Genomic DNA, 25,101 nt, shown 5'->3' on the forward strand with positions numbered 1-25,101 from the left:
ATGAACAAACCAACAGAGACTCTTGAAACTAGGCAGTGTTGAGCACAAATGGCACAATATTCTCTTACTGCATCACATATTTCTAGTCTAAAATGTTTTCAGAAACATTTTGAGGAGAGGAACAAGCATACACTCGGAAAACCACAAACATACACATGCGATTGTCCCAGCAAGGGAGTGTGAATTACTCCACTATATGTTAACACTGCAAACAGTTGTGTGGTGACATGTAATGAGTCTGAATGTCGTACTGAGCACCTTTAAATTTACAGTATTTTGAAAACTCAATGACTCCGACAGTATAAATTAATAATACTTATTTTTGCTGAATCTTCTGCAGGGTTTTGGTCCTCCTGCACATCTAGAAGAAGTGTCCTCATGGCCCCTGCTGCTTCAAGGGGAGATGAGTGAGTGGACCTTAAGTGGAGCTGAATCAGTGACCAAAACATCAGGGCCTGGTAACACATACTGTATGTTGACCATTTAAGAGCAAGGCCACTCTGAGAAAACAAACTCTTTTCAGTGATTTGTTTGTGGAATGGAGTTAGGAATTAGATCAGAATTGGCTTTGGAAGCCAACATGTAATCACAGCTTAAGTAGTTACTGAAATCAAAGTTTTTCCTTGGGAACATGGATTTGTTTTGTATTTACAAAAAAAAGCTGCCTTACATTATTGCATCACTGAAATATTTTGCCTTTGAATCAATGTTGCAAATATTTATAAACAAATGTTTTTCTTTGTACCTCCGTAAGGCAAAAACATTTGGATGTCTGTAACTTAAGAGTATGCTGGTTCTCACTGAGCTAACCAGAATCCATTGCGCTTGAAAATGATGTATAATGACGTGAATGGTATGACTATTACAGCCATGAAATTGCAATGTTGTTTTGTACACACAGGGTACCAAATAAAATACCTCTGTGAAAGTACACAGTGAGGCAAGACAAGACAAGCAAAAAGTTATGAAATAAGATTGGAGTGATGTAAAAAAAAAAAAAAATAAGATATCAAGTTTGGGAGCGCATGATTGATATTCTGGGAAGTGAGTTGTTAAACCAGCATCATGTGTATTACAACACTATGATACTTAGCGGCAGGAGCCTCTGGATAAAGTTGAATAAGTATGATAAAATATTGGGAGACTTTTCTGTTTCTCAGTGGTGATAAAACACAGAGCGCACAAGTTAAAGCTTGTTGTTTTTCAATGTCCCTATCACAATAATACATGATTGTACCCCAGCACTATTAGTAAGTGGCTGTTATTATTCTTAATTAGCCAAATACCCCTGGTCTCTGCCTCTGAAAAATCGTTTCTCCTTCCCTTGTTTTTGTAAGTGTTTTATAGTTACTTAACCCCATATGTACAAAAACTACACTGTAATTTGTAGGCTATTATATAAGTTATATTCTCTTTTCTCACATCTAATCTATTTTGTTTGGTTTAGTTTTAAGGAACTGGCGTGTTTGTCTGTTTAGTTTGGTTTGTTTAGGCTGGTGTGAAAGTGTTGTTTGTCATGTGTAGCTTGTTTTATGGCAGATAAAACCAAACCAAAGTCCAGCAATCATCTGGTGCGGAGTAAACAACCAAGACTGCCTGAAAAGGGGTGTCTCAGCCTTGCCATTCATTCGGGGTGTGAAAGCAAAATGGACCAACCGCAGAATTTTATGATAGTAGATAGTGATTTGCATGATTGCATGATTTCCAGTGCTAAACTACTATTTAATCCTGCCCACAAAGATCTTGAGATGCATCCAGTTCTTGTGCTCTTGAAATAAAGGGGATAACATTTTTCAGTCTTTCAGTATTAAATCTGCCCGGTGATTGTGACCTACTTACCATATTATCACAGTAAAAGATGCCACTGTTCCTTCCTGCTTCTATCTGTTCATCCTTATTTCTAAAATGTGGTTCAGGTGCAGTCATGACTGATAATGATTAGGGCTGGACAATTAATTGAAATTTGTCTGACATCTTAAAATGATTTACTGCAACTTTCAAATCGCAGGAGGCACAGTATTTGTTAAAGGCAAAATATGTGTCAGAGTACCATTTTATATTGAATGTAGTCATGTCCTGGCCTAAACATCATATTCTACAGACTTAAGAAAACATCTTCCTTTGGTGTAGATCCTGACAAAAATCACAGCTTAATAATATCAATGTTTTAAGGAAAAAGAGAATTATAATGTTCAGCCCTAATAATGGTCATAATCAGTTATTTCTTCATAAGCACTGTTTAACCACCAGAGAAGATACTGTAAATAAACACATAGGGTGCAGCACTGGACAGCATGACTTGCTGTTAGATTTTGATTTATCCAATCACGTCCGCGTACCACTGATGATGCAGGATGACAGTTGCCAAAACTATCCAATGAATGAGTTTCCTGTCAGTCCATATGACTTTGTGTTTACAACTTTTGGTTTCTTTTTTAATAGTCAGTGTAAACTGAACCGGACCAGAACTAAAAGGCTGGTGGCCTGGTAGCTCAGTTGGTCGAGCATTCACCGCATGTACTGAGGCTGTGAGTCCTCTCTGCAGGAGCAGTGGGTTCGACTCCTGCTGACAGCTCTTTCCTGCATGTCATTCCCTCTCTCTCTCTCCTCCTTTCCTGTCATATCTTCAGCATAAAAGTCCCCCCCGCAAAAAAAAGAGAACTAAAAGGGCTAAAAATGAACAGAACTACAGGTGTGAAAGTCCCTCAGTCAACTCTAAGTGATTAATCATGAAGTCATAAGAGAATGACAAACAGCTGGCCAGTGGGAAGCAGATGGATGTGAAGTGAAATGAGTCTGATAATCTAAGCTAAAATGTCTATTAATAATAGTCAGTGCAGTGATGTTGTAGTGCTAAAAACATGATATTCCAAGCCTGTTAATGAAAGTGATCATTTGAATACCGTCTAGAGAGTTTCTTTCAAATATATTTTTGCATGAATGGAAAACATCTTGAATTAATACGAGCTACCTTGTGGTTTAAGATGAGAAATTAGACTTTAAGATTGTTTCTGAAGATGAGAAACAGCATTGGTCTGGACAGGGATGGGAATTTGAGACCCCAGAGCAGACTTAAATGCAGGAGAGAGGTTTTGATTGTGGGACAAAACAGGTGTATAAGGCATTCATAAAATCTGTTGTTTCGTTTCTGTGGCCAGCACACTTGCGAAATGTGAAAAGAATTTTGTGTATTTACGGACGGTGTGACACGCGGAAATATGTTTTTCACATTCCAACTGCTCCAGCTCCATATTTTTATGGGCTTGCTTGTCATTATTCAATCCCAGCGGTGAGCTGTCATAACATATTGTGCCTGACTGTACCAATCCCATTTACTTTATCAACTCCATGTTTCCCCTTGTCCCACGCTGTTTGACATGCATATTTCTTGATCCCACGAGTGAACATTATTAATCCAGAGCACAGCGGCCTGGTCCTCCCCAGCATGCATTGTCCTGCTCAGTCACATCACAGAAATGGCCGGACTCAGAGCATCCTGTGTCTCTGCAGCTTCACCTTGACATCAGATCCTCTTTAGGATCAGACGCCTGTTCTTTAGCTTCGACTTATTTTCTAACCAGCCTTCCTGGACCCACTGAAACACACAGAACTCACCATAATTAGTGCAATTTCCTTTTATCTCATTTCCTGTTAGTGTGTTTAGTCGTGAATGGCATCTAACCACCATTGTAAGCCACGACTAAGCATGTTTTTGTATGAGCCAGTGTGTCTGAATTTTTACCTCCTCTGTCCAGTTTGATGTGTTCACATCACAGTTTTTAAAATAAGCAGTCACATACAAGTTTGTGTTGCTGGACACTGGCTGGCACACGTGAATAGTGTAGCAATGGAAAGCAACAGTGAACACACTAATCACATGTTTAAAAACAAAACAAACTCATAACTAATCATCAAAAAATGTTTAAAGATAAGCTTCCTTGTCCCTGTGGATAAAGTGTTCTTGTCATTGTTATTTAGTGCTGCAAATATTTCTAGAGGAAAAAAACACTCATGCTCTTTCTCATGGAGACATACCCTCTAAAAACTCCCAGCAGCTTGTTTTAATCAACTATGCATTGACTACCAGTAAATGATCTGGTCCCCTTCTGATTATTTGCAAAATCATTTGAAAAAGTTCAGCGCGTTTTTGTGCTGTAGCGTGATTAGTCCTCTGTGAGTACAGCACAGTGACCTAGCGAGGGTTAACATGAGCAGCACTGTGTTCCCTCCTCCTGACATTGACTGAGCACACACACACTTTCTCCGCTGAGGCCAGCACACAGCCAGAGAGGAGGAACTGTTTGCAGCTCTGAGAGCCAGCTGTCGTTCGCTCAGAGCTGGATCTTTTCTCTCCCTGACTCTCCTGTTCTCCACTGGCCTCATCACTCCATGGGACTCCAGACCTGGCCGCCGAGCACACCACCACTGTCCTCTATGGCCTGCCTCGATGTGGAGACCCCTTCAATCTGCAGGGGTAAATTCAAATCAGGTGCTTTTTCTCTTTCGTGTCTAACCTACATGCATTTCATTGTTTTATTTGAGTATCTGTATGAGGTAAAGTTTTTTTTTTTACTCTTCTTAATCTTTACTGATGCTGGCAGCTGCAGTAGTAGGGGGTTTTATAGTGACGTACACGGAACCCTAACAGGAAATGACAGGGCAACAGTAAAGCTCATCACAATGATTCATGCCAAGCATCATTCTTACAGAAGAGACTATTGTCTTCTGTTGGATAATAAATCAAACTTGGTGTAGAAAAAGCTGTCAGGGTGTGCGTGGGAGAGATTTAGGAGATAATACTCGTCAAATTATTCTGTCTGTGTTTGTTTAAGCACTCTGCTGAAACACTATTATGGTTTTCTTTCACAAGATATGAGCATGAATTCACACCTGTAATGTAAATAGACAGTGAGTACACAGACATGCTGCTGATCGAGATTTACTTGACTCTTAAAAAGTTTCACAGTTGTCTTTCAGTGATAACACCAATGTTAATGCTGTTTAGGATCTATACTAGATCATGGTTAACTCATTGTAATATCTATGAAGTTGCATATTGATGAAAGTTCATGAGCTACCTATGGTATATTTTGAGATGTACTATTTTTTGCATCCTACAAAAGTGTTAATGTACAACACTGCTTGTTTACGATTTAAAAGCAGAATCAGTAGGATTTGTCCAAACTGTCCCAGATCATCCCAGGATGTCAAATACCAACATTTTGGGTTGATAAGGTTGATTTGGGTGCCGAGCAAAGCAAAATAATGAAAAATACATAAATACAGGTAGACAATAGCATCTCTGCAGATGCAGCCAACACCACAAACTTCTAGTGGGACATAGGTGATGTTTGAATGGGAATATGTGCATGAGTCTTTACATATTTATTTTTTTAAGAAAATGTTGCACGATACCTTTAAGTACACCTATAACAACACAAATGAGAAAAATGGTGCAATACTGGATATGTATAGCATGCAAGAAGAAGACAAAATGTGAATTTATTCAAAGACCATCTTGCAAGATTATCATGTTTTAAAAATGATTTAAATTGTATGTCAATAAATTGTTAATCATGACCTGACTAAATGTAACTTTCTAATCAGATGCAGACCAGTTTGTCAACAGTCTGAGGACACGCCCACTCATATTTTCTCATCACTTTGAATCTGGCTTTCTTTTAGGCCCTTTTGCTTTGGGAAAAAAATAATACACCACTGGGATGTGGTTACAAATGTCCTTAAATTCAGAGAGTAATTGACAGCTCATATTGACATGTTAGCTCCATTTTATCAGCTAAACGTTGTCAGTCAGTGCTGACATATTTCTGCTTTGCTAAAGCAATTTAACATAAAAATGAGACATGGTTTAGTTTAATTTCGTTTCACATGTTTTAAGATTATGTGATTAACTGTTTCATACTTCTGGTATTTTCTGGTTATTTTTTCCCAGTTTCTGACAATATAAGATAAAGTCTATCAATTCTATGAATTCAGGTTGTCATTTTGCACCAAGTGAGTGCAGGCTGTAGAAAAAAAAATCTGAATAAGCTGCTGCACAGACAAATTACTTTTGATAAACCAATATAATCTGTATATACATGGTAAAGTCTATCTCTGGTTATAGATGCCTCCATCTCTGCTAAAATGGGATTCTGTTTAGAGTCTGTGGTATTTATAACAGTAAAGTCAACATAACCCAGTGTCAGTCTGTTTCTAGACAAAATTCAGCTTTGTCTGGATGAGAAGTATCTGTAGCCACACCAAACCGTTTTTTTTATTTGTACCGTTGATAAAAAAAGAAAAGTCAAATAAAATAAAAGGTCTGATGGGAGACCTCCAGGGATGATTTGCTGAGAACAACATGGGTCTGAGATTAGAGATTACATCAGTAGGCAGGGATTTCAGCAGAGCCTTCTCTCTGTGTTTCTCCAACAACCTCTGTTTACGCTCTGCTGGTGAGCTGGAGAGTGGAGCCAGTTTGCATCACGGAGGGGTTAGCCAGGGTTCAGGTTGAACACAAGATGACACAAAGTGAGGAGGACCCCGGGCATGAGGTGCACCCCCATACCGATGCTCAAATTAAACTCGGCATTCTCTCGTGGAGCTGGAAGGCAGCTTGTGGTGTTATTGATATGCGGTTATATGCACTCATAAATTCTCTTGCCTGTGGCATTTTGTCCAAGTCACAGTGGATATGAATATTGAGACAAAGCAATGGCAATTTTTTACAATCTCCTGGTCTGATCTGTCTCAGGCTGACCCTCACCCCCCTGGCCTGGCATTGTAATAGGAAACACAGCAGGCGGGGCAGACACACAGTGTTCTCTGCTCCAGAGTTGATGGGCTGCTCTCAGAGTAGACTCGGCCTCCCACCCTTCGCCTCAGCACTTGTCACTCTGTGTTCCCTTGCCCACCAGTGGAAGCCCGTGAACGTCCCCTCGGCTCTGCATACAACTTCAGATCCCACCCCCTTAACTACCCCCAAATTTCATGGTTCCCAGGCCTTGTTCTCACAGCTGCCCGGTTTATTTTTGCTAGAGTGAGTCACAGAGGCCTGTTCAGACGCAGCGCCTTTCCCAGGAGAGTTGAGCAGGTCTGTCTTTGTGTGTGTGTGTGTGTGTGTGTGTGTGTGTGTGTGTGTGCGTGTGCGTGTGTGTGTGTGTGTGTTTGTGTGGGAGTAGCTGTTTCCCCTGAGCCACTGAGTAGCTCTAGCTAAGCCAGCTTCACTTCACTACAGTGGTGACAATAAGGGCCTCTTGTTGCTCACACCGGCGCCTCATTCGTCATCATCACCCATTACCCTCCTCTTGAAAGTGTTTTCTTCTGCATGAAGCGTTGTTATTCCACGGAGATAACATGTCCACGTTCACGTGTTTATAAATGTTTAAACTGGGCTCTTACTAAAGTTTATATTGATGGGAAAATAACACAGAGGACCGTCCAAGAACTGTATGTGCATGCGAGGCTCGGCCAATTCTGCTAGAAGATAGTCTTTGAAGTGCTACAGTAACATAACTGATCACTGCTGATCCACCCAAAGCAACATTATATTTAAAAATAATTACTGAATCGACATGACTCATGTGGCTTCTGCTGGTGTCATGACCATCTCTAGTTTTGCTCATTGTCGCGGCCACAGCCCTAATCCCTCTTTTATCTGTTTGTATGCTGTACTGTAGTTACTTTGTTTGACTCCTCTGTGTATTTGCATCCCACACAGAGATACTGACTCTCATTGGGAGGGCTCTCGGCCAATCACATCGCACTGTTTGAGTCTAACTGTTGTAAAACTTGCGGTACTCTTAACAACCGTAGTTAAAACCATACAGGAAGTGAATAGGATGTCTGTGGTGGTGAACAGGGTTTACTGTCGGGCCTTTGGGGTAGCATATTGATTGAGAAATAATAAGTACTTTGTTTTATTTGAAGTCTGGCAGGTTTAAAGCCAGAGATGGTTGTTAGTTGACTCAGCGGACTTGGCACTGAATGGTAAAAGTTCAACTCTGACCTCTGTGTCTCTGCACTCTCACAGTCCTCCAGCTCTGTCTACAGCAGAGGAGAACTCGGGAGCAGCTTGTGGAGCAAGGCATCATGCCGCGTGAGTATTCACATCACACACACAAACTAAACTCACAGTGAATCCAGTTTCCCTTCTTCCCTAGTCTGCTGTTATCTCAACTGAAGCTTATGACAGTATATTGCATGAATTTTAAGACATTTTGAGTAGGAAAAATAAATTGCACTTCATAGTTACGTTGACATTATCCTGTTTGATTATAGCATAATTCTAAATTTACACATAAGGCCTCTCATCATTAATTTAATGAGGTATTATTACCTACTGTCAGGCGTATTGGCTGCATGTTGGCTGTCCAAAGGAACATCCTCTGTTGCAATGCCTGACAGTGCAGCATCATCTGTTGTAGCTCATATTCTGTCCTCTGTCTCTGTGATGGACACTTTCCCTTAACCTCCTCCTGTTACAGTCAGTGATTGCATGCTTGAAACATTTCTTCTTTATTTCGGTGACAGTACAATCCTAAGGTAACATGTCATTAACAGCTCTTATTTTTGTCTGTTTCTTGGCTTTAACAGCCTCCTTAATTCCACTGTTGATGCTGTCAATAAGATAAACTTTCCTTTATTGATCTCTAAAACCAAAACTTCAGTATCCAAATTCGTAAAGTTCTTCTTTGTACTCTATAATGCCATTCCTTCCTGGGGGCAGGAAGTGTAATTTTATGGTATTACTAGGGTATTAATTATGCTGATTTACAAGTCACATGCACATGCACTCAAATATGCACAAGCACATCATTTACACAGTTATCTGACATTACGAGCGTTTGCTGAATCTGACATGGCATGTTTGTACAAGCCCATCATGCAAAAAAAAGTAAGAGAAAGTTAAGATAAGATTGCGAAAATGTTCTTGCATGAGGACCATTGTCTGTCTGCACATAAATCATTTGCTTTACTCTAGAAAATGTGAAGAGTATTGTTTCCGATAGTGTCATAATTGTAGTCATGTACAACATAGCCAAAGAAAAAACTGACTCAAAGTTTCAACACATCAGCCATCAAGCAGCACACCAGAAGTAGCTCCTACTTTATGCCATCCATCCTTTGATGTGACAAAAGTGGAGCAGACTCAGTCCCCATGCTGCACCTAATAAAAGATGAGCTGAATCTGTGACAGAATCATGCTGGTGGCTGGGAAGGTAGAAAGAGAGAGAGACAGGGCTCTTCCTTTTGTCCTGTTCTCTCCTGAGAAGCCTCCTGCTGTCAGGCTTTCTTCACCTCCTCCCTGGCTCCACGCAGGCCCATGAGTCAGCGACTGAGCCTTCAGTGGAGGTCAGTCGTCCCCTGGCCAAGCGTAGCGTGCACACAACCCTCCCAGGCCATTCTCCGCTTAAGCGCCCTGCTGCTCCCACACTTACAGGCTTATGGTAGGTATGCAGTGAGGTTTAGGTGACGAGCAGGAATGTTTTGCTTTGCTCCTCTGACACACTCCTCAGAGCACCCCCCTCGGCCGATGGATCGTCAAACTAAACAGTGCTCGTCATAGCAGAGGTGACTGGTCAGTGAGCCAGCAGGAAGAGTTTATTCTGTCTGATCAAAGAGGAACTATCTGCATGGATCAGTCTCTTCTTGAGTCACTAAAGCCAGAACTTCTCATTTGACTCACATGAGTTCCTGCTTAATAATGTCACAGTCTTGCAGAACAACGAAAATATGAAAATAATGATATGAAAAATGGGCTTGTGCTCCTCAGTTCACGGTGCTAGTCGTCAAACTGCTTCACAAGTACTTCACAAGTTCTACTTGTGTTGTTACATTCTCCTTTCTGTTGTTTTGGATATCACTCCTATCAATAAGTGGTTTGTTAATTAAATCACAAGAGCAAAACAACCAAACAAAAATGTTCTTCTGGAAAAAAATAAGAAGGAGAAAACAGCTTAAATCAATAATCATTTATTTTCAAATGGAAGAAACAGTGTGCTTGTGTGGAAATACAGTGTACTGACCCAGAAAAGTTATGGATTTGTTGATTCACCTTTTCACAGCTCTAAAAACACCTGCTGCCTTTCATGAGCAGATTCGCAGCCTGGAGAGAGCCAGGGTAAGACATCAGCTAATGTTATCACACTATCACACTACAGTTCACGACTTTAACCATTTAAATCTAGATTATGCACCAAAATCATATGGAAAAATGTCTTTTTTTTTAACAGACTGGGAACTTCTTAAAACACAAACTCTGCAGCAGGCCTGAGCGCTCTGAGCTGGTCCGTATGCACATCCTACAAGGTAATCATCGTCCTGTGTGTTCTTATTGGGTAATTTTGTCTAGATAACAGATGAATACGGTGCTTATTCATCTAATCGCACTTACTGCCTGTTTAAATTTGTTTTACAAAGTTAGAACCAGATATACTGTATATCTTTGAGGTTGACATGAATTTGTGAGGTCTGGCTGAGCATGCAGTGAGTCACACTGACAAAGCAGTTAAGAGGCTGACTGATACTGGCTGGATTCACGGCGAATGATCCTTTGTGTGTTTATCAGAGACGCAGGCTGAACCCTCCCTGCAGGCCACACAGCTGAAGCTGAAGAGGGCCAGACTGGCTGATGATCTCAATGAGAAGATCGCCCACAGGCCTGGACCCATGGAGCTGGTGGAGAAGAATATCCTGCCTGTTGACTCTGCTGCGGAAGAGGTCGTCCATGGTAGATACTCAACAACACTATTATATATCAGCTGTCAGAAGGCCTGAGCCATTCAAATACTTTTGTTTTAGCCCACTTTGCTGCCACATTCCCCACTAACAGTTCATCATCAGCCAGAAAGTTAACTGATTTATCCTTTAAATAAATAATAAGTAGCTGTACTGTCTTTTGTTTGATGCTGGCCCCACAGGTGAAAAGGAAGACCACTCTAAGACACCAGATATTTACAACTTTGATGAGGACAGCAGTGATGCCTCAACATCGCCACAACAGCCTGCCAGCCAACAATCTCCCAGCTCCACCTCGGCCTCTCCAAGGGAGTCTGGAGTGACTGAGACTGCCTCTAACCTAAACTTGCCCATGCAGGTACACCACCACCTTGAACCATAACTAGACAGGTTAATTCATTGAGCAGAGTCTTAAAGTTAAACTGAAATTAAAGGAGGAAATGTCTCATGTTATAAAGGGACCATTAACCCCCACAACCAAAAATACATATTTTTCTTCTTACCTGTAGTTTTGATCTAGTTCTATTATGTTTGAGAGAAGGCAGACGTCTCTACAGCCGATATCTCCAAAACTCTGAGACTCAGAAAATCTAAATAGCACGAGGAGGAAAAATATGTATTTTTGATTTGGGGGTGAAGTGTCACTGTAAGGATGGCTGGACACTAGTAGATTTTTTTCACTTATGAGAAAAATTTGATTTTGTGACTTAATTTTATTTGCAGTGTGCACACAGTGTACTTACCGTGTGTTATGTCTTATTATACTGTTTTTGGTTATGTTATCCCAGCTGAGGTGCTTTTCTTTCCTTGTGTGGAATAATGACTCCAGGCGTAGCGGCATCACTGTTCTTACTGAATGGTTTGTGTGGTTTCTTTCTGTCTCTGCTTTCCTCAGCACTCCCCACCGCCAAACTCACAGTCCACATCAGATGTAGTCAACCTCGTCTCAGCTAGTGAGCAACCAAGCAACCACCAAGCATCGACTCCTCAGCCGATCACCACTGTTGTGCCCAGTATCACACCGGGGCCAGTTCTTGTGAAGGTGAGCTTCAGATGTGTTTTTAACAGCCCCGAGTGTCACCAAGTTATTTATTACAAAGTCCTCTTAAAATGACTGTAGTAGTGTTTTTTTAAGGGTGAGTTAACTTACGTAGTTTATTTGCTCACAGTCTTGACATGAAATTGACCCCTATAACTGAATTCTCTGTCACTCTGATTTATTGAGTGCAGGGTTTTTTTTGTTGTTGTTTCCTTTGGAATTGGTGAGAGATGCAATGTCAGAAGACACAGGGTCTGTGTTTTGTCATACTGAAAGACACATCAGTTTTGGGGTGAACTGAATGTCAGCTTTCAGCCAAGTCAAACATAGTTCAAAGAACAACCGGGTTTAAAGTCGTTTCACAAATCCTTGGGCTTAAATATGTGCCAGCCACAGTTTGTCTTCAATTAGGGTCAAATGACAGGCTGGCCTTCCTCATTCAGACTGTATAAAATGTGAGCCAAAAATCAAAGGACGGGAGTGAAGCATTAACTCGTGCATTTATCATAATCCAGTTATGCTCTGAGCATAAGATAAACTCTGCCTCCCTTGGAATATGATAGAGGACAGAGCTTGACAAATTGGAGGGTGTGTACTTGCTTAACTCAGCTTGAGTTTCTGGTTTCATAGCTAGAACCCGCTGCTCTTATGCCAAACTGTTTTCATGTGTATCCTGTAACTGCAGGTGGTAAAACAATAAGGGTCACATTTCCACTACCCGTTTCCTCATCCTGCAGTTCTCATCAAGTGTCAGAACAATGTTCCACCTTAACGCTTAAAGCTGTAAAAATCCAGTATCAGTTCCAAGTCTTGCAGTGTTGGTACTGGCAATACTAACTGTATTCCCTGATAAACTGGACTGAGATCAGTCACAGGGATCAAATATCCTCCAGATGGTCCTCTTTGGTTTTACATGCGCCTTTTCTGTGTTGTGTTCTGCAGCAAAGCCTGCCCAAGCTACCCAGCGATAAAAGCCGCAGCAAAAGGAGCAAAGAGCCCAAACCACGGGTGAAAAAGTTAAAGTACCATCAGTACATTCCTCCGGACCAGAAGCAGGAGCTCAATGAAGTGCCGATGGACTCCGCTTATGCCCGCCTCCTGCAGCAGCAACAGCAGTTCCTGCAGCTTCAGATCTTAAGCCAGCAGCAGTACAACTACCAGGTCGTCCCGCCTGCCACACTCAAGTATGGCTCCGTTTAGCAACACAAACACTGCTTTTACACAGCCAGAGATAGGATTTGGCTCACCCGCATATAAAGTTTACCTTTATATGCAGACTGTGACAGACTGACAAAACTTTGTATTGAGTTAAATAATACTAGAACATATACTTTTTTCCTGTCAGAGATGAATTATTTGAATATTGATTTTCAACTAATTCAATCAAAAAATTCACACCTGATTTTAAAGAAAGTAATAACTGTTTAATCACAGCTGCCGTTTGTCTCAAATACTTCACATTTCCTGCCCATGGCTTCCTCCACAAAAGCTGTTGATTGTGAAGAATGGATTATAGTTTAGATTCCCTCTCTAATGTGTACTCCCTTTTTCTTCCCGTCTTATTACAACAGACCAACAACTGAGGTACAAACCAGCTGTTCCAGTGTTGTTCTGAGTGGGAACGCTGCATCTAGCCCTGTGCAGCCCCGGCAGACTCAGACAAACCGCAAGCCGGATCATTTACCAGCTAATCTGGACGAGATGAAGGTGACACGTTGCTGCCTGCACATATTCTGACTATACACACCTCTTGCATGCTGCAGAGGAGGACAAATACGATTTTCTGAGGTATCTTATAATGATCTGTTTTATTGATCTTTACAGGTTGCTGAGCTGAAAATGGAACTAAAACTCAGATCTTTGCCTGTTTCTGGGACCAAGACTGATTTGATAGAGAGACTAAAATTGTATCAGGAGAACTCTCACATCCAGACTACTGCTGCCACTGAGACAACAGCCCTCACAGCAGCCTCACAGTCTGAAAACACAAAGTTAACCCCACCTGTGTCCCCTATAGCTTCAAAGGTGTCCAGTATGGGAATAGAGGACAGTAATAGGGAAGACAGCCCCACCAAGCTGTCAGAAACTCTGTCTCCAACTCACCCTGCTCCGTGTGTGAACTCCCCACAGAGAGCCCTGCAGGAGGACTGTACCACAGAGACAAGGCCCTATGACAAGGACTCTGAGAAGGACAAACGTCTCCACGAGAAGGAGCGTCAGATTGAGGAGCTGAAGAGGAAGCTGGAGCAGGAGCAGAGGCTGGTAGAGGAGCTTAAGATGCAGCTGGAGGTGGAGAAGAGGAGTCAGCAAGGAGATTCTCCACCTCAGCTCAGCCCTCTTGCACCGATCCAGATCAAAGAGGAAAACAGGAGCCCATCAAACTGCTCAGCATCCTGTAGCTCTCCTGGTCTGCCGGTGTTGGTTAAACAAGAGGAGGTGGCAGATCAGAGCCACTTAGTTCCTCAAAATCAGTACATCATCAGCCATCAGACTCTCAAGCCGCCTGAAACTCTGCAGCCTGTCCAGACTGGAGCTCAGATTCTCCTGCCTGCATCCCTTCCTGCCTCAGCAGTCACTATCCAGCTTCCTGCCAACAGCATCAAATTACACACTACTGTTAGCAGTGCGGGCCCAGGCCTCATCCAGACTCCTGGACAGGTGCCATTGAAAATAGAGGCTTCAGCTGCATTACAACAGCAATGCCGCACTCAGCCACTGACAAAGGTAAGAAAACCGACAAATGCTTGCACAAGCTGCTTCGGTCTGTCTCCTTATTAGTCATCACTAGCAGCTGTGATTATCTGATAGTTTGGGGTTTCTTTAAAATGTGCAAACTTGAGTTGTGTCATCTATATGTGCCATGTGTGTGCACCTGAAATTGTTTTCTATGCAGTAAATTCAGACGAGGTTGCATATCACACATCTGGTGCAGTGTTTTCCATGGCACTGTCTAATCACACATCAGACGGGGGTTTTTTTACATCTTCAACTCTTTATCATGGGTAATGCATCTTTCTTGTTGCCACAGTAATAACAGGCCTCAGCTGAGTGGTGAAATTCTTCCCTATTGGCATCAAAAGAAGGCTTGTGGAAACTTGGGTTACTGGAGCAGGTGCTGAGTGAAGGCTGACAGTAGTGCCCTGACTGCCCTCTGTCGTCTCTGCGCTGAGCCGAACAACCAGCCAGAATTAGCAACAGAGGACACAACTCAATGCTAACTGAGGGGAACACTCATGAGTTCACTGCATAGCATTGCAAACAGGGCTGTCACTAGTGGGGTGAAAGGAGGTGATGCTTCAGCTGCAGGGGGTCCAACTAAACTAACATGTCTAAAAAGCAGAGTACAGAGGAATTGACTGAATTGAATTGAACTGATTTAGGTTACCCACAATTGTTTATTGCTCCCAGAAAGATAGTGGGTGTTGTGATGCACTACATTTCCATGCATGTAGGAGAAAGCATTTTACAACATTGATCGCATTAAAGTACTCCTTAATGTATGCCTCCATGCTGACCTGTCCATATTTCTCTGCAGACTTGGAGGATGGATAGTAGAACAAGCTTACTCAACACATTCCCAGCAAGTGGATGTCCTGTGGGCGCCTCCTCTAGCCAAGCTGGTCTGAAAGGACCTACGAATAAGGTAGAGGGTGATCCTGGACTCTCTTCTAAAATAAGATATTCCTTTACTAGTCCCACAATGGGAAACTTTGGTTTACTTACCAGTTTGCACAGTGTCAACTGCATTTGAATGATGGTTTGCATCAGATGTATCCTGTTTTCATTTGGTGTAAGGGACTATTGTCTTTTCCCTGTGAAACAGTCTCCCTGTACCAGTCAGCCAACTTTCTTGCAGCAGCCAAAATTCACAAACCATGTGTCACAGTGTAAAGACCCGCCCCGCTACGAGGATGCAGTTAAACAGACACGCGGCATGCTAACAGCTGTTCAGGTGACAAATAATTACACGGATTAGTGCACTATCCTTTAAAATGTTACTATACCCACTCAAACATTTACTGGTCTGTTTATTTCTCTGCAGGGTCCCACTGCAGCTAGCCAGCAGATGGATGACCTGTTTGATGTGCTAATCGAGAGTGGTGGTGAGGAATACTGCAGCCTTTCTTTATTAGATGCACTGGTTAAATGAGACCTTAAGTACTAATAACTATTATAGTCTCACCCATTACCTTCTTTTCTTGTTTTTTAGAGATCTCCCCCTTCATTAGACAGGATCCTCCCAACCAGGACAAGCCTCTCCCTGTGACAGCCAGTGTAACCACTCTTCCCATCAACACAGTTTTATCCCGTCCTCCACCCGTGGTCCAAGTGGCACAGTTGCCTGCTGTACCACTCAAGGCCTCGACCGGCATGGCAGCCCTGACCACTGACACCCAGCTAGAAACCCTCCTGGATGGCACGCTGGGCGCTCACACGGAGTCACAAACACTGATGGAGGAGCTACACTCACCTGTGGTTACCATGGAGGTGGACTTTAATGAAAACACGCCGCCCTCTGCTTTGACCCTGCACAACACCAACATGGACAATATGGATTGGCTGGACCTTACCCTGTCTGTGCCAGCAGAGGGGGTCAGCCCTTTGGACATGTCAACACCAGTGGGCGTCTTCTCCGCTGACTTCCTGGACTCACATGAACTGCACTTGAACTGGGACTGAGAGCTGTCAAGGTGAATTCTAACACCTATCGGACTGTTTCAGACAAACCTACTTTTTTTTACGCAAGGGAGGATGGCTTTTGTTTCCTTTGTGGAAAAATGAGAACATTTGGAGGTTGGGCAGCTTTGCTTTGCTTTCTGACCATATAAATCAGCTCAGTAATAATCTACTTGTGCAGTGACAGTTTAGAAGTTGCTGCATTGCTTCCTTTGAGGTCTTTAAAGCCTCTGATTGTATAGGGAGACTGACATAAAGTAGGACTGGTACTGGCAGATTGAGCTGACAGTGGAAATAGCTTTAAAAATGTCAATCTTAAGTTATGCCACTTATTTGTTATCAGTCTGTTCTCATGTAATGGCTTCTTTTTGCCCCTTGAACTTCATAAATGCACAGCGTTGTATTGACCAGTAATAGCAGAAAGAGCAGGAAAATGTCCTAATCCTGGTTGAAGAACTAATGGACAAACTGCTTGTAGCTGGGGAGATGCTGCTTTATGCACTTCACTCCATCCTGTCTTGGAATGATTATCACTATCAAAACAGATTGTAAACACACAAATGCTAAATGTTCCTGTCTCTATGTCTCTATGTAAATTGTGAAGCATAAATCAGATGTTTAACTAAACTGGGAGTGTTAATATGTTTACAGTGTGTCTGATATGAGGCCACTGGGTTACCATAGTGTCAATCGGCCAAAACAAGTGGCCCAGCGGCACTTGCCAAACCAGTCTGACAAACCAAATATTTATTAAAAATACTCTCAGCTAGTTCTGGCAAGATTTCTCGCAGTGTTCAGATCAGCCAAAACATCAGTCTTGTATCTCCAGTGTATATCTGTGCACTGTGTAAAACATACTGAACATTTTTTTTTAGATATAAAACAAATTACAGTAATATGGGAAACTAGTCACAAGAGCCTGCTGTGCTCTATCAAGACTGTATGCAAATAAATGATGATAAATTGTTTCTACAACATCATGAACTGCTTTAAAGACTGGCAGATAATGGATTAAAAAAATAAATGAATTAAGGTCAGTTTGGTTTTTGCAACAACAGGTACCATCTTCAGAAAAATACAGATATTCATTAGTGTAATCACTGCCTATTTGTGTTATTCACTCACTTCATACTGAAAAATAACCCTATTGCGTTACAGTTGATTTGTATTGCAGTGACATCTGCTGGCCACATGTGAATCTAATCAAGCACAGTCTGTGGTCTGACTGTTTGCAAATTGCAAAAAAAAAAAAATCCTCTGGTATGCAGAAAATAAAATTCAGTGTCAAATAAACTGTTATGCACAAGATGATGCACCACAGCAGGATAGTTTCTGGGCAGTCGGCTGGATGTGTTCAAGCATTAAGATCACTGCACTAACAGCTGTTTTGCTGAATTTGAAGGGATTCACTCTCTGCCTCTGCATGTTATCTGGAGCACTGCTGACAAACTCAGCTCATTTTTTTCTCTCAGATCATTAGAGCCTCATTTGGAAATCTAAATGTAGCCCTTCTAAATGGGTTATGTGCTGGAATAAGAAATATTTTGCCTTTACTATACTAGTATAGACTATTGTAAAGTTGATATAAAGATCTCTGGCCATTTCTGGTACCTACAATGCTGACCAATAATTAATTTAATTGATCACCTGTGACTGGCACAACTGTCCCCACTCTAAGAAATCGCACATTCATCCAGGGTCTCTGAATAATACTCAGTCTCTATCCCTCAATTCAAGGTACTAGAAATAGCTGTGACTCAACAGTAATCTTTTTTAACCTTTTCAATCTGCTTTCAGAGCTTGTCACTCCGCTGAAACTGCATTTTGTAAAATAGTAAATGATCTTCTGCTTACTATGGATTCAGATTCCACCTCCGTCCTTCTATTACTGAATCTCAGTGAGGCTCTTGGCACCATAGACAGGTTCCCTCATGTCTTGAGGGACATGTTCTTATGGCCCGTTCAGGACAGCCCCCAGCGAAAGTCACACCATCACCTTAACATTTTACTGTCAAAATGAAATGCAAAAATGACCATTTCTGCCTGCTATCTAAGTCTATTAAGCCGAGTATTTATGGCCCTGTCTGTCCAACAGACAAGAATATTATTAATTAGTGAAAACCACTGCCTCTCTCTAACCCTTGCTGTCCCACAAATACAGGTCCAAGCTGTGTACCTATGTCTTTTTCTCTATCTCTTTTCACTCAGGCTTCTCTGTGCCAGACTACCGGCCGACCTGGGACCTCTCTCTCTGTTTTGTGTGTATGTTGTCATTGTTTCTCTCTCCCACTGTGTTTGTTTTCTTTCTCCAATCTAATCTGTGTGAATGAAGTGATTGAGCTTTGCCTCTCATATGTTTGTGTAGTCTGTCCTCTTTCCAGGTCCTCATGGTAGAGACGAGGTCATGTGGCTCAGGCCTGTTTGACAACACCTGTAAGTTGCTTGACAACCTCTCGGATCCATATTCTTATTTGTTTACAGTCTATCTATAGTTCCTGAATGTCCATAGTCCAATTTTGCCATGCTGATCTATTCTATACGCACAACATCTATCGCTGTCTGTCCATCCTGGAAGAGGTAACCCTCCGCTGTTGCTCTTCTTGTCAACTCTTCCACTTTTTTCATCTGAAAAAGGGTCTAAAGACAAGGGAAGAGTTGTTGTATATAGTACAAATTGTAAAGCCCTTTAAGACAAATTTGTGATATTGGCCTATATGTAAAAATGACTTGACTTGATTTTGTTTGCAATATGTTACTCTTTATTATACAGTTGTAAATGTAGCAGTCATTCTGTAAATACAGGAAGTCTTTAGGATTCACAGTTGTCCTATGATCATCACCAGTATTTAATTTACCTTTTAGCACTTATTTAAAAAAGATGACAGGTAAAGGCTTTCATTTGGTGGTTGTGCTGAACAAACATATCACTGCACAGACATCTGAATGTTTTGTGTAATTTCACAGATTTTAAGTATATTTACAAGAATAGTAAAGTATATTTACAATGATATTGATCACATTTTTTGCCATCCAGCCGTTTCCTGCTGACATGCACTCCATTAAAACCAAAGTGGTAGCATCTGAATGTTTGAACTGACAAACATCCTTCAGCCACTGATATTCAGTGTTTCCTACACAGCAGAGAGTGATCTATGATGATTACAAGTGCTAACAGAAAAACTGTGCAAAGGAACCATGCTGCTGAAATTCTACTTCACCATTAAGTCAGTGTGTGATGCTCTTTCAGTCTGAGCTTCAGGTTCTCAACAGCTGCTTTCCTCTCATAGCTTTTTAATGGTCTGGATTGATGTTCGACACTTAGGACATCTGTGTGTGGTGGATTTGAACCTATCGAGGCAAAAGGGAATGAGGCAACAACCGGCCGCACAGCTGCAAAAGAAGGAACAGGAACAAAATAAAATGTCAGCGAACCTGGAAGCATGTGCTAATAACTGTGACACTGACTGCACAAATATAGATAGACACCACAAGGTAAGATTATATGAAAACATTATCATATGCAAACATTTCACCAGGATGGAGGGAATGGTTTCATACCCAATCAAAGCTGTCATGAGACACACCATCCAGGTCACACTGCTGACAGAGGTATAAGTCTCTGTCATGACGAACTGCCGACACTCTGGACACTGTGTCCTGCATGGACGTGGTGGAAGCTTGTCCAAGTCCAGAATCACTGTGGGGGCTGTTAAGAACAGTAAGAATTAATTATTGGTTTCTCATTCAAAATCCTGTTGATAATGGACAGAAGTAGGTGGAAGAGTCTGTTCTCACCAGATGTGACAGCAACAAGCATGACATTGTGAGGAGCTTATTTTTCCACTTTCTAGTAGGTACAATAATACAATAAAAGTCCATGATATATTAATACATATCATGAAATATATGGGTTTTTTTAATTAATATATTACCACAATATTAATAAACAAAGAAAAATGTATTTTATTTAATAATGTACAGTATGGAAAACAGCAGTTTTTTTTTTCACATAAGAACAATTTTCCTTTTAACTTAAAGCGCATCTACTTTCCCTCTTTAATAGAATAAAATAAAAGTAGTCATGACATGACCTCAGCATGTCCAACTGAAATTGGCAATGAACGTTTGAATTATGTATAATTGCAAAAAAAAATCAATGCAGCAGTCAGCAGTCATTTTGTAATATCAAGTAAAATTATCAAATAAAACAATTATCAATGTAATATTGTGGCTTTTTTTTATAGCAATGTTGTGATATAATGTTACATCCCTATTCTCTAGTGTGCCGGTTTTGCTGTGTGCAGACAAAAGAGTACTTGTGCATCACTCACTCACCAGGAACAGTGGGTGGAGGCTCAACATAGAAAATATGGGAGGCAGGAACAGGACTGGGAGGCTCTATCTTCTGACTGGAGGTGAAATTAACCTCTAACAAAAAAAAAAGGTGGTTACCAAACAAATATAATAGAGAAATGATTTGCTGCAGGAAACCTGAGCTCACCTTTCTCTCGTTTCTTGTTCTTATTATCTTCGGTGCTGAGGATGTTATCGTGGCTTTTTTGGAGTTCAGCCTTCCTTTCTGACAGTTCTTTCAGTTTCTCATCAATTCTGTCAATTTCCTTCTGGTTTGAGGCCGCCTCCTCTGGTATAAAAACAAAATGAAAACTCACACGAATAAGACAGAAGAGGCACTTTTTGGTTAGGTGAAATTTCTTCTGTCTTACGTACGTCACCTGTTTGTCCAAATTCAGCACGATTCCTCAACTCCTGAAATATGCACTGGACTTTTTTCCTTTCCAGAAGTTGTTGTCTCTTGAGTGAGAGATGTTTCAGCTCTGTTACTATTTTCTTCAGCTCACTGTCTAAAGAAGTCATGGTGGATACTGAAAAGACAAGGAAATTGTCAGATTGTTCTCAGCCTTATTTTCATATTTTGATATTTGGATGTTTGTTGAACGTGCAATGTTCGATAATGTAAATGAAAGTAGAGGTGTATATGTGGTGTGTGTACATAGAATAGAAGCTGTGAAACTGATTGGGGTTTAGATTTTATGGTGAGAAATATTATTCTAATGTGACCATAATTTTCTATTTTTCTTCTCAAGGTAAAAAAAAAACATTTATAAGTATTAATTCTACAAAAGATAAATCATACTGATGTGATGAATACAATAGTTGCCTGGAGTAACATAGACATGATGATATCTGGATAGGATCATTCAGTATGGCATTGTATGCAATTATCTTAACTCGTCTCTTAAGATATCATCACCAGACTTTTTTTTTTAGCGTGACATCGCTTTATTAAAAATTAGTTCCTTTTGCAAATACACCAAACATACATCACCAGATCCCATATCTTTAAATCTTTAAAAGGCAAATATATTTACAAGCATGATTTGCATATTTCTCTTGCATCTGAAATGTAAACCAGAGATAGGTTTCAGGACTCAGATAGCAGACCAAAAGTGTTTCATTTAAAGACTTATACCTGCCAGTTTATCAATTTACGGCTACATTTTGATAAAACAGTGATCAACAATGTTGTCTGTCTCCAAATTGTCAACAATAAACACGTTTACATTTGACCAACTGGTAAATGCCATCAAAGGTTGGCTGAAACTAAAAAGTCCTCACTCATTATTTATTACTATTTCACCTTTACTAAACTGACATCAACATCAAGTCCTACATTAAATTTATACTTTAGAAACTCCTGTATGGCATTTTAAGTTGTTTGGTAGAAAAACAAGCTACAGCTTGTTTACTGAATGTTGAGTCAAACACTGCCTTTTCTCCAAAACATAATTAAAAAATAAAGACACAGTTGATTTAAAAAAAAAAGTCTAGGACACAAATCCTGTTTTCAGCCAGCAAAAGCATCAAAAAATAATCTAGACCTGCAGATAAAATCCTAGAATTAATTTTCAAAGCAACACTTACCTAACAACAAATCTCACATCCAATGCTCCAAACTGTAACTGCACTGAATTCACTACATGACTCAAACATCTAAACTTTTAAGTCCCATTTAAACTGTATTAAAGAGAATATTATATGAAAGACAAAGACGTGTTACCTAATTTCCTGCGCTGCTCACGGTGTATCCTGCACAGGTAACATTCAAACTAACAGGTTAACAACGGCATGTAGTGTTCACATCTACCAGGAATATTCAAATCGTCAGGTTTACAGCTGCCCTCTCTGGAAAATGTTACACAGGGAGGTGCAAGTTCAAGGAAAACACAACCACACAAAAATAAAATAATATATTTTAATATTTGTATAAAATATAAATACAAAACCACTGCACAATAGCAGCAAAAAGTGAACTTAATTACACGTACACTCAGAAGCAGCTCAGTATGTAAAGCAAGTTTCTGAATAAACATTTGGGGTTTATAATGTATACAGAGATATCGTGTCAGGAATGGCCCAAACAAATTAAAGTAAGTCATGCATTCATGATGACTAATACACACTGAAGGAACTTGTACTTTGGTGACAAATGTTGGCTGTTCACTTTTTCCTGAGTCTCTTCATGAATGTCACTTCATCTCTGTTCCTGATGCCGTAGCTAAACATACAAAGAAATGCAGAGAGGAAAGAAATAGTCAAACTGCGCTGATAACAACATCACTGCAAGTGAAGGAGGTGATTATTATGCACACTTACTCTTTAAGCCTCATCTTGTCATCTTCAAGCTTTTCTCCTTGAAATACTAAATGATACGTTCTCCAAACATATCTCCTGTAAAAGAAAGTAAGCAAACAGTGTGAATGTAACATGTTTGACTTTTTTCTTATTTCAAATCCCTTTTGTGTTCTTGTGTTTCTGAGTGTTTACCAGCTGACATGTTTCACGCCGCCTTCACGTTGTTGTTTCAACTCCATGAATCTGGAAATGGCCTTCTTCAGGTCAAGGACTGTGGCATTTTGCACCACCACTATGGCTTAGAGACAAACATTTTTTTTTTTCAAATAATGGTAAATAAAACACAAATAAAAGGAAAATAACAATACAAGTTGTGTAGTGATGTTCACAAATTAAAGATAATACAGATAAATATAAACAAAATTATGTGATCAGAAAACACATACTATACAGTATGTGTTGAAGTACTGTTTTGCTTCAAATTACACAATAAAACATCAACACTTACGCATTGTTTCACCATCTGCCTTCAAAACCCTCACAGTCATCGCCTGGCCATACTCCAACGCAATCTGAGAATTGACTTCCTCCAGGGTCACCTAAAGGTTAAAATGATCAAGTTTACAGAAAATTCTTCTGTACAGATTCTGAAAACCCCCGCCTCTTTTTTTTTTTTCGAGAGTTGCAATGAGTGCTAACCTCCCAGAGGAAACAGCTCAAACCCCATGTGCCTGTTGGGGATCAACAGAATATAATCCTCAGCCATGGTGTTGTAAATGAAAAGGCTGACATATAAAAAACAATTATGTAATTTATTTATTTATTTATTTATTTGAAAAGGAACAATGTACATTTGCCAATATTGTCAGGCATCCTAGAATAATATTGGGCTTAGTAATTATTGTCACCTTGGATTGTGGAAATGTTTAGGCTTAACTATTATCTGACATTTTATCTGACAAAACTAATTGAGAGACGGATAATATTAAAAAATAATCATTGGTTGTTTTACTTAATTCAAACCAGTTACAAACAATTTCTGTAGAGATGCTCTGAAACTGTCAGGGGGACATGAGATGAGTGGAGAGATGATTTTCAACTGTCATCCCTTTAACTGTTTTTATTCTTTAGCAATGTCGATACCCTTCACCTGATCTGTACATGCACATTTCACATTTCTCAAAAATTCAAGCAGAGTTTCTTGGACTTGTGGTTTGGTTGGTGGGAACTTAATTTAACAATCTGTGATCATTAAATTGCTACCGGTGGACTACAGTAAAATAAATACAGTAAAAGGAAGATCTAATGTGAAGCATCACAGCTGGGAGTGTGAAAATGCCTACAACATACCGCATGTACGTATTATATTTCTGTATTTTAACACTATTTTACAAATCATCATTAACCTGGATTGGGAGATCACAGAGCAAAGGGTCCTGCACAAGTCGAGCGAGTCCTTCCTCGAAAATGTCCAGGATCTCTGAGTGAGGGAGAGCCTCCTCGTCTTCTTCCTCCTCTGCGTCTGGCACCGCCATCTCAGTCAGTTTATCGTTTTCCACCTCTCCATCCTTTACAGACTGTCCTCCTCCTCCTCCTCCAACAGTGTCCTGGCTCTGCTCCTCCATCATCTGGCGCGGAAGTCATTCAGCAAACAACAGCCCGGTTCGTCAGGCGGATAATGTTAAAACTATCACGCTGTGCTGAGCTTCACATCGTTAAAGAATAGTAAAGAGACTACAAGATTTAGTGTGAGACTTTAACAAATATAACTGAGAAAAATTACAACAAACAGTGTGTCCCCTACTTAAATATATACCGGAAGGCAACCGAAGCTCAGTACCAATGGTTCCCATCAGTGGAGGAAAATTTCGACACCACTTTACTATTTTCTCAAACAGCAAAATATTTGGTTATTCCATATTCAGTAACATTTTTAAACCCAATCTGAACATCATATTTTGCGTTGAATTAAAATGTAAAGCCTCGTT

At 40.5% G+C, this 25,101-nt stretch overlaps 3 protein-coding genes across 5 annotated transcripts; 1 reads left to right on the plus strand and 2 right to left on the minus strand.

Moving 5' to 3' along the window:
• The first annotated feature begins 4,140 nt into the window (after nucleotides 1-4,140).
• On the plus strand, nucleotides 4,141-17,556 carry mrtfbb (myocardin related transcription factor Bb). Of its 2 annotated transcripts, none has more exons than XM_084744295.1 (14): nucleotides 4,141-4,489; nucleotides 8,036-8,101; nucleotides 10,071-10,126; nucleotides 10,239-10,314; nucleotides 10,574-10,735; nucleotides 10,926-11,101; nucleotides 11,639-11,785; nucleotides 12,725-12,966; nucleotides 13,354-13,489; nucleotides 13,607-14,506; nucleotides 15,318-15,425; nucleotides 15,606-15,734; nucleotides 15,825-15,885; nucleotides 15,993-17,556. In XM_084744295.1, exons 1-14 carry the CDS (start codon nucleotides 4,390-4,392, stop codon nucleotides 16,460-16,462), a joined length of 2,829 nt encoding a protein of 942 aa, XP_084600421.1. In that variant the 5' UTR covers nucleotides 4,141-4,389; the 3' UTR covers nucleotides 16,463-17,556. The 2 variants fall into 2 exon arrangements, with proteins under 2 accessions (XP_084600421.1, XP_084600422.1); XM_084744296.1 differs by having other exon boundaries at nucleotides 4,142-4,474.
• A 1,639-nt stretch (nucleotides 17,557-19,195) lies between these two features.
• LOC146309309 (uncharacterized) lies at nucleotides 19,196-22,617 on the minus strand. The gene is made up of 6 exons (XM_084745020.1): nucleotides 22,539-22,617; nucleotides 21,193-21,342; nucleotides 20,961-21,101; nucleotides 20,795-20,887; nucleotides 20,018-20,165; nucleotides 19,196-19,849 (listed from the first exon to the last, which is right to left on the minus strand). Exons 2-6 carry the CDS (start codon nucleotides 21,332-21,334, stop codon nucleotides 19,741-19,743), a joined length of 633 nt encoding a protein of 210 aa, XP_084601146.1. The 5' UTR covers nucleotides 21,335-21,342; nucleotides 22,539-22,617; the 3' UTR covers nucleotides 19,196-19,740.
• Nucleotides 22,618-22,719: 102 nt separating this feature from the next.
• snrnp25 (small nuclear ribonucleoprotein 25) lies at nucleotides 22,720-24,939 on the minus strand. Of its 2 annotated transcripts, none has more exons than XM_084745021.1 (5): nucleotides 24,520-24,939; nucleotides 23,622-23,712; nucleotides 23,306-23,411; nucleotides 23,135-23,209; nucleotides 22,720-23,036 (listed from the first exon to the last, which is right to left on the minus strand). In XM_084745021.1, exons 1-5 carry the CDS (start codon nucleotides 24,739-24,741, stop codon nucleotides 22,979-22,981), a joined length of 552 nt encoding a protein of 183 aa, XP_084601147.1. In that variant the 5' UTR covers nucleotides 24,742-24,939; the 3' UTR covers nucleotides 22,720-22,978. The 2 variants fall into 2 exon arrangements, with proteins under 2 accessions (XP_084601147.1, XP_084601149.1); XM_084745023.1 differs by having other exon boundaries at nucleotides 22,973-23,036; nucleotides 23,314-23,411.
• Between the last annotated feature and the right edge of the window lie 162 nt (nucleotides 24,940-25,101).

The sequence above is a fragment of the Lutjanus erythropterus genome, chromosome 19 (assembly GCF_056507025.1).
Source record: "Lutjanus erythropterus isolate fLutEry1 chromosome 19, fLutEry1.hap2, whole genome shotgun sequence".
Lineage (NCBI taxonomy): Eukaryota > Metazoa > Chordata > Actinopteri > Lutjaniformes > Lutjanidae > Lutjanus > Lutjanus erythropterus.

Coding starts and splice junctions, on each gene's coding strand:
- mrtfbb (XM_084744295.1), top strand. CDS start 4,390: ATGGGACTCCAGACCTGGCCGCCGAGCACACCACCACTGTCCTCTATG. Junction 8,102..10,070: donor GGAGCAAGGCATCATGCCGC/GTGAGTATTCAC, acceptor ACCTTTTCACAG/CTCTAAAAACACCTGCTGCC. Junction 11,786..12,724: donor CGGGGCCAGTTCTTGTGAAG/GTGAGCTTCAGA, acceptor TGTGTTCTGCAG/CAAAGCCTGCCCAAGCTACC.
- snrnp25 (XM_084745021.1), bottom strand. CDS start 24,741: ATGATGGAGGAGCAGAGCCAGGACACTGTTGGAGGAGGAGGAGGAGGA. Junction 23,713..24,519: donor TCTGTGATCTCCCAATCCAG/GTTAATGATGAT, acceptor TTTAACCTTTAG/GTGACCCTGGAGGAAGTCAA. Junction 23,210..23,305: donor GGCGTGAAACATGTCAGCTG/GTAAACACTCAG, acceptor TTTCTTTTACAG/GAGATATGTTTGGAGAACGT.
- LOC146309309 (XM_084745020.1), bottom strand. CDS start 21,334: ATGACTTCTTTAGACAGTGAGCTGAAGAAAATAGTAACAGAGCTGAAA. Junction 21,102..21,192: donor TGCTGAATTTGGACAAACAG/GTGACGTACGTA, acceptor TTTTTATACCAG/AGGAGGCGGCCTCAAACCAG. Junction 20,888..20,960: donor GAACAAGAAACGAGAGAAAG/GTGAGCTCAGGT, acceptor TTTTTTTGTTAG/AGGTTAATTTCACCTCCAGT.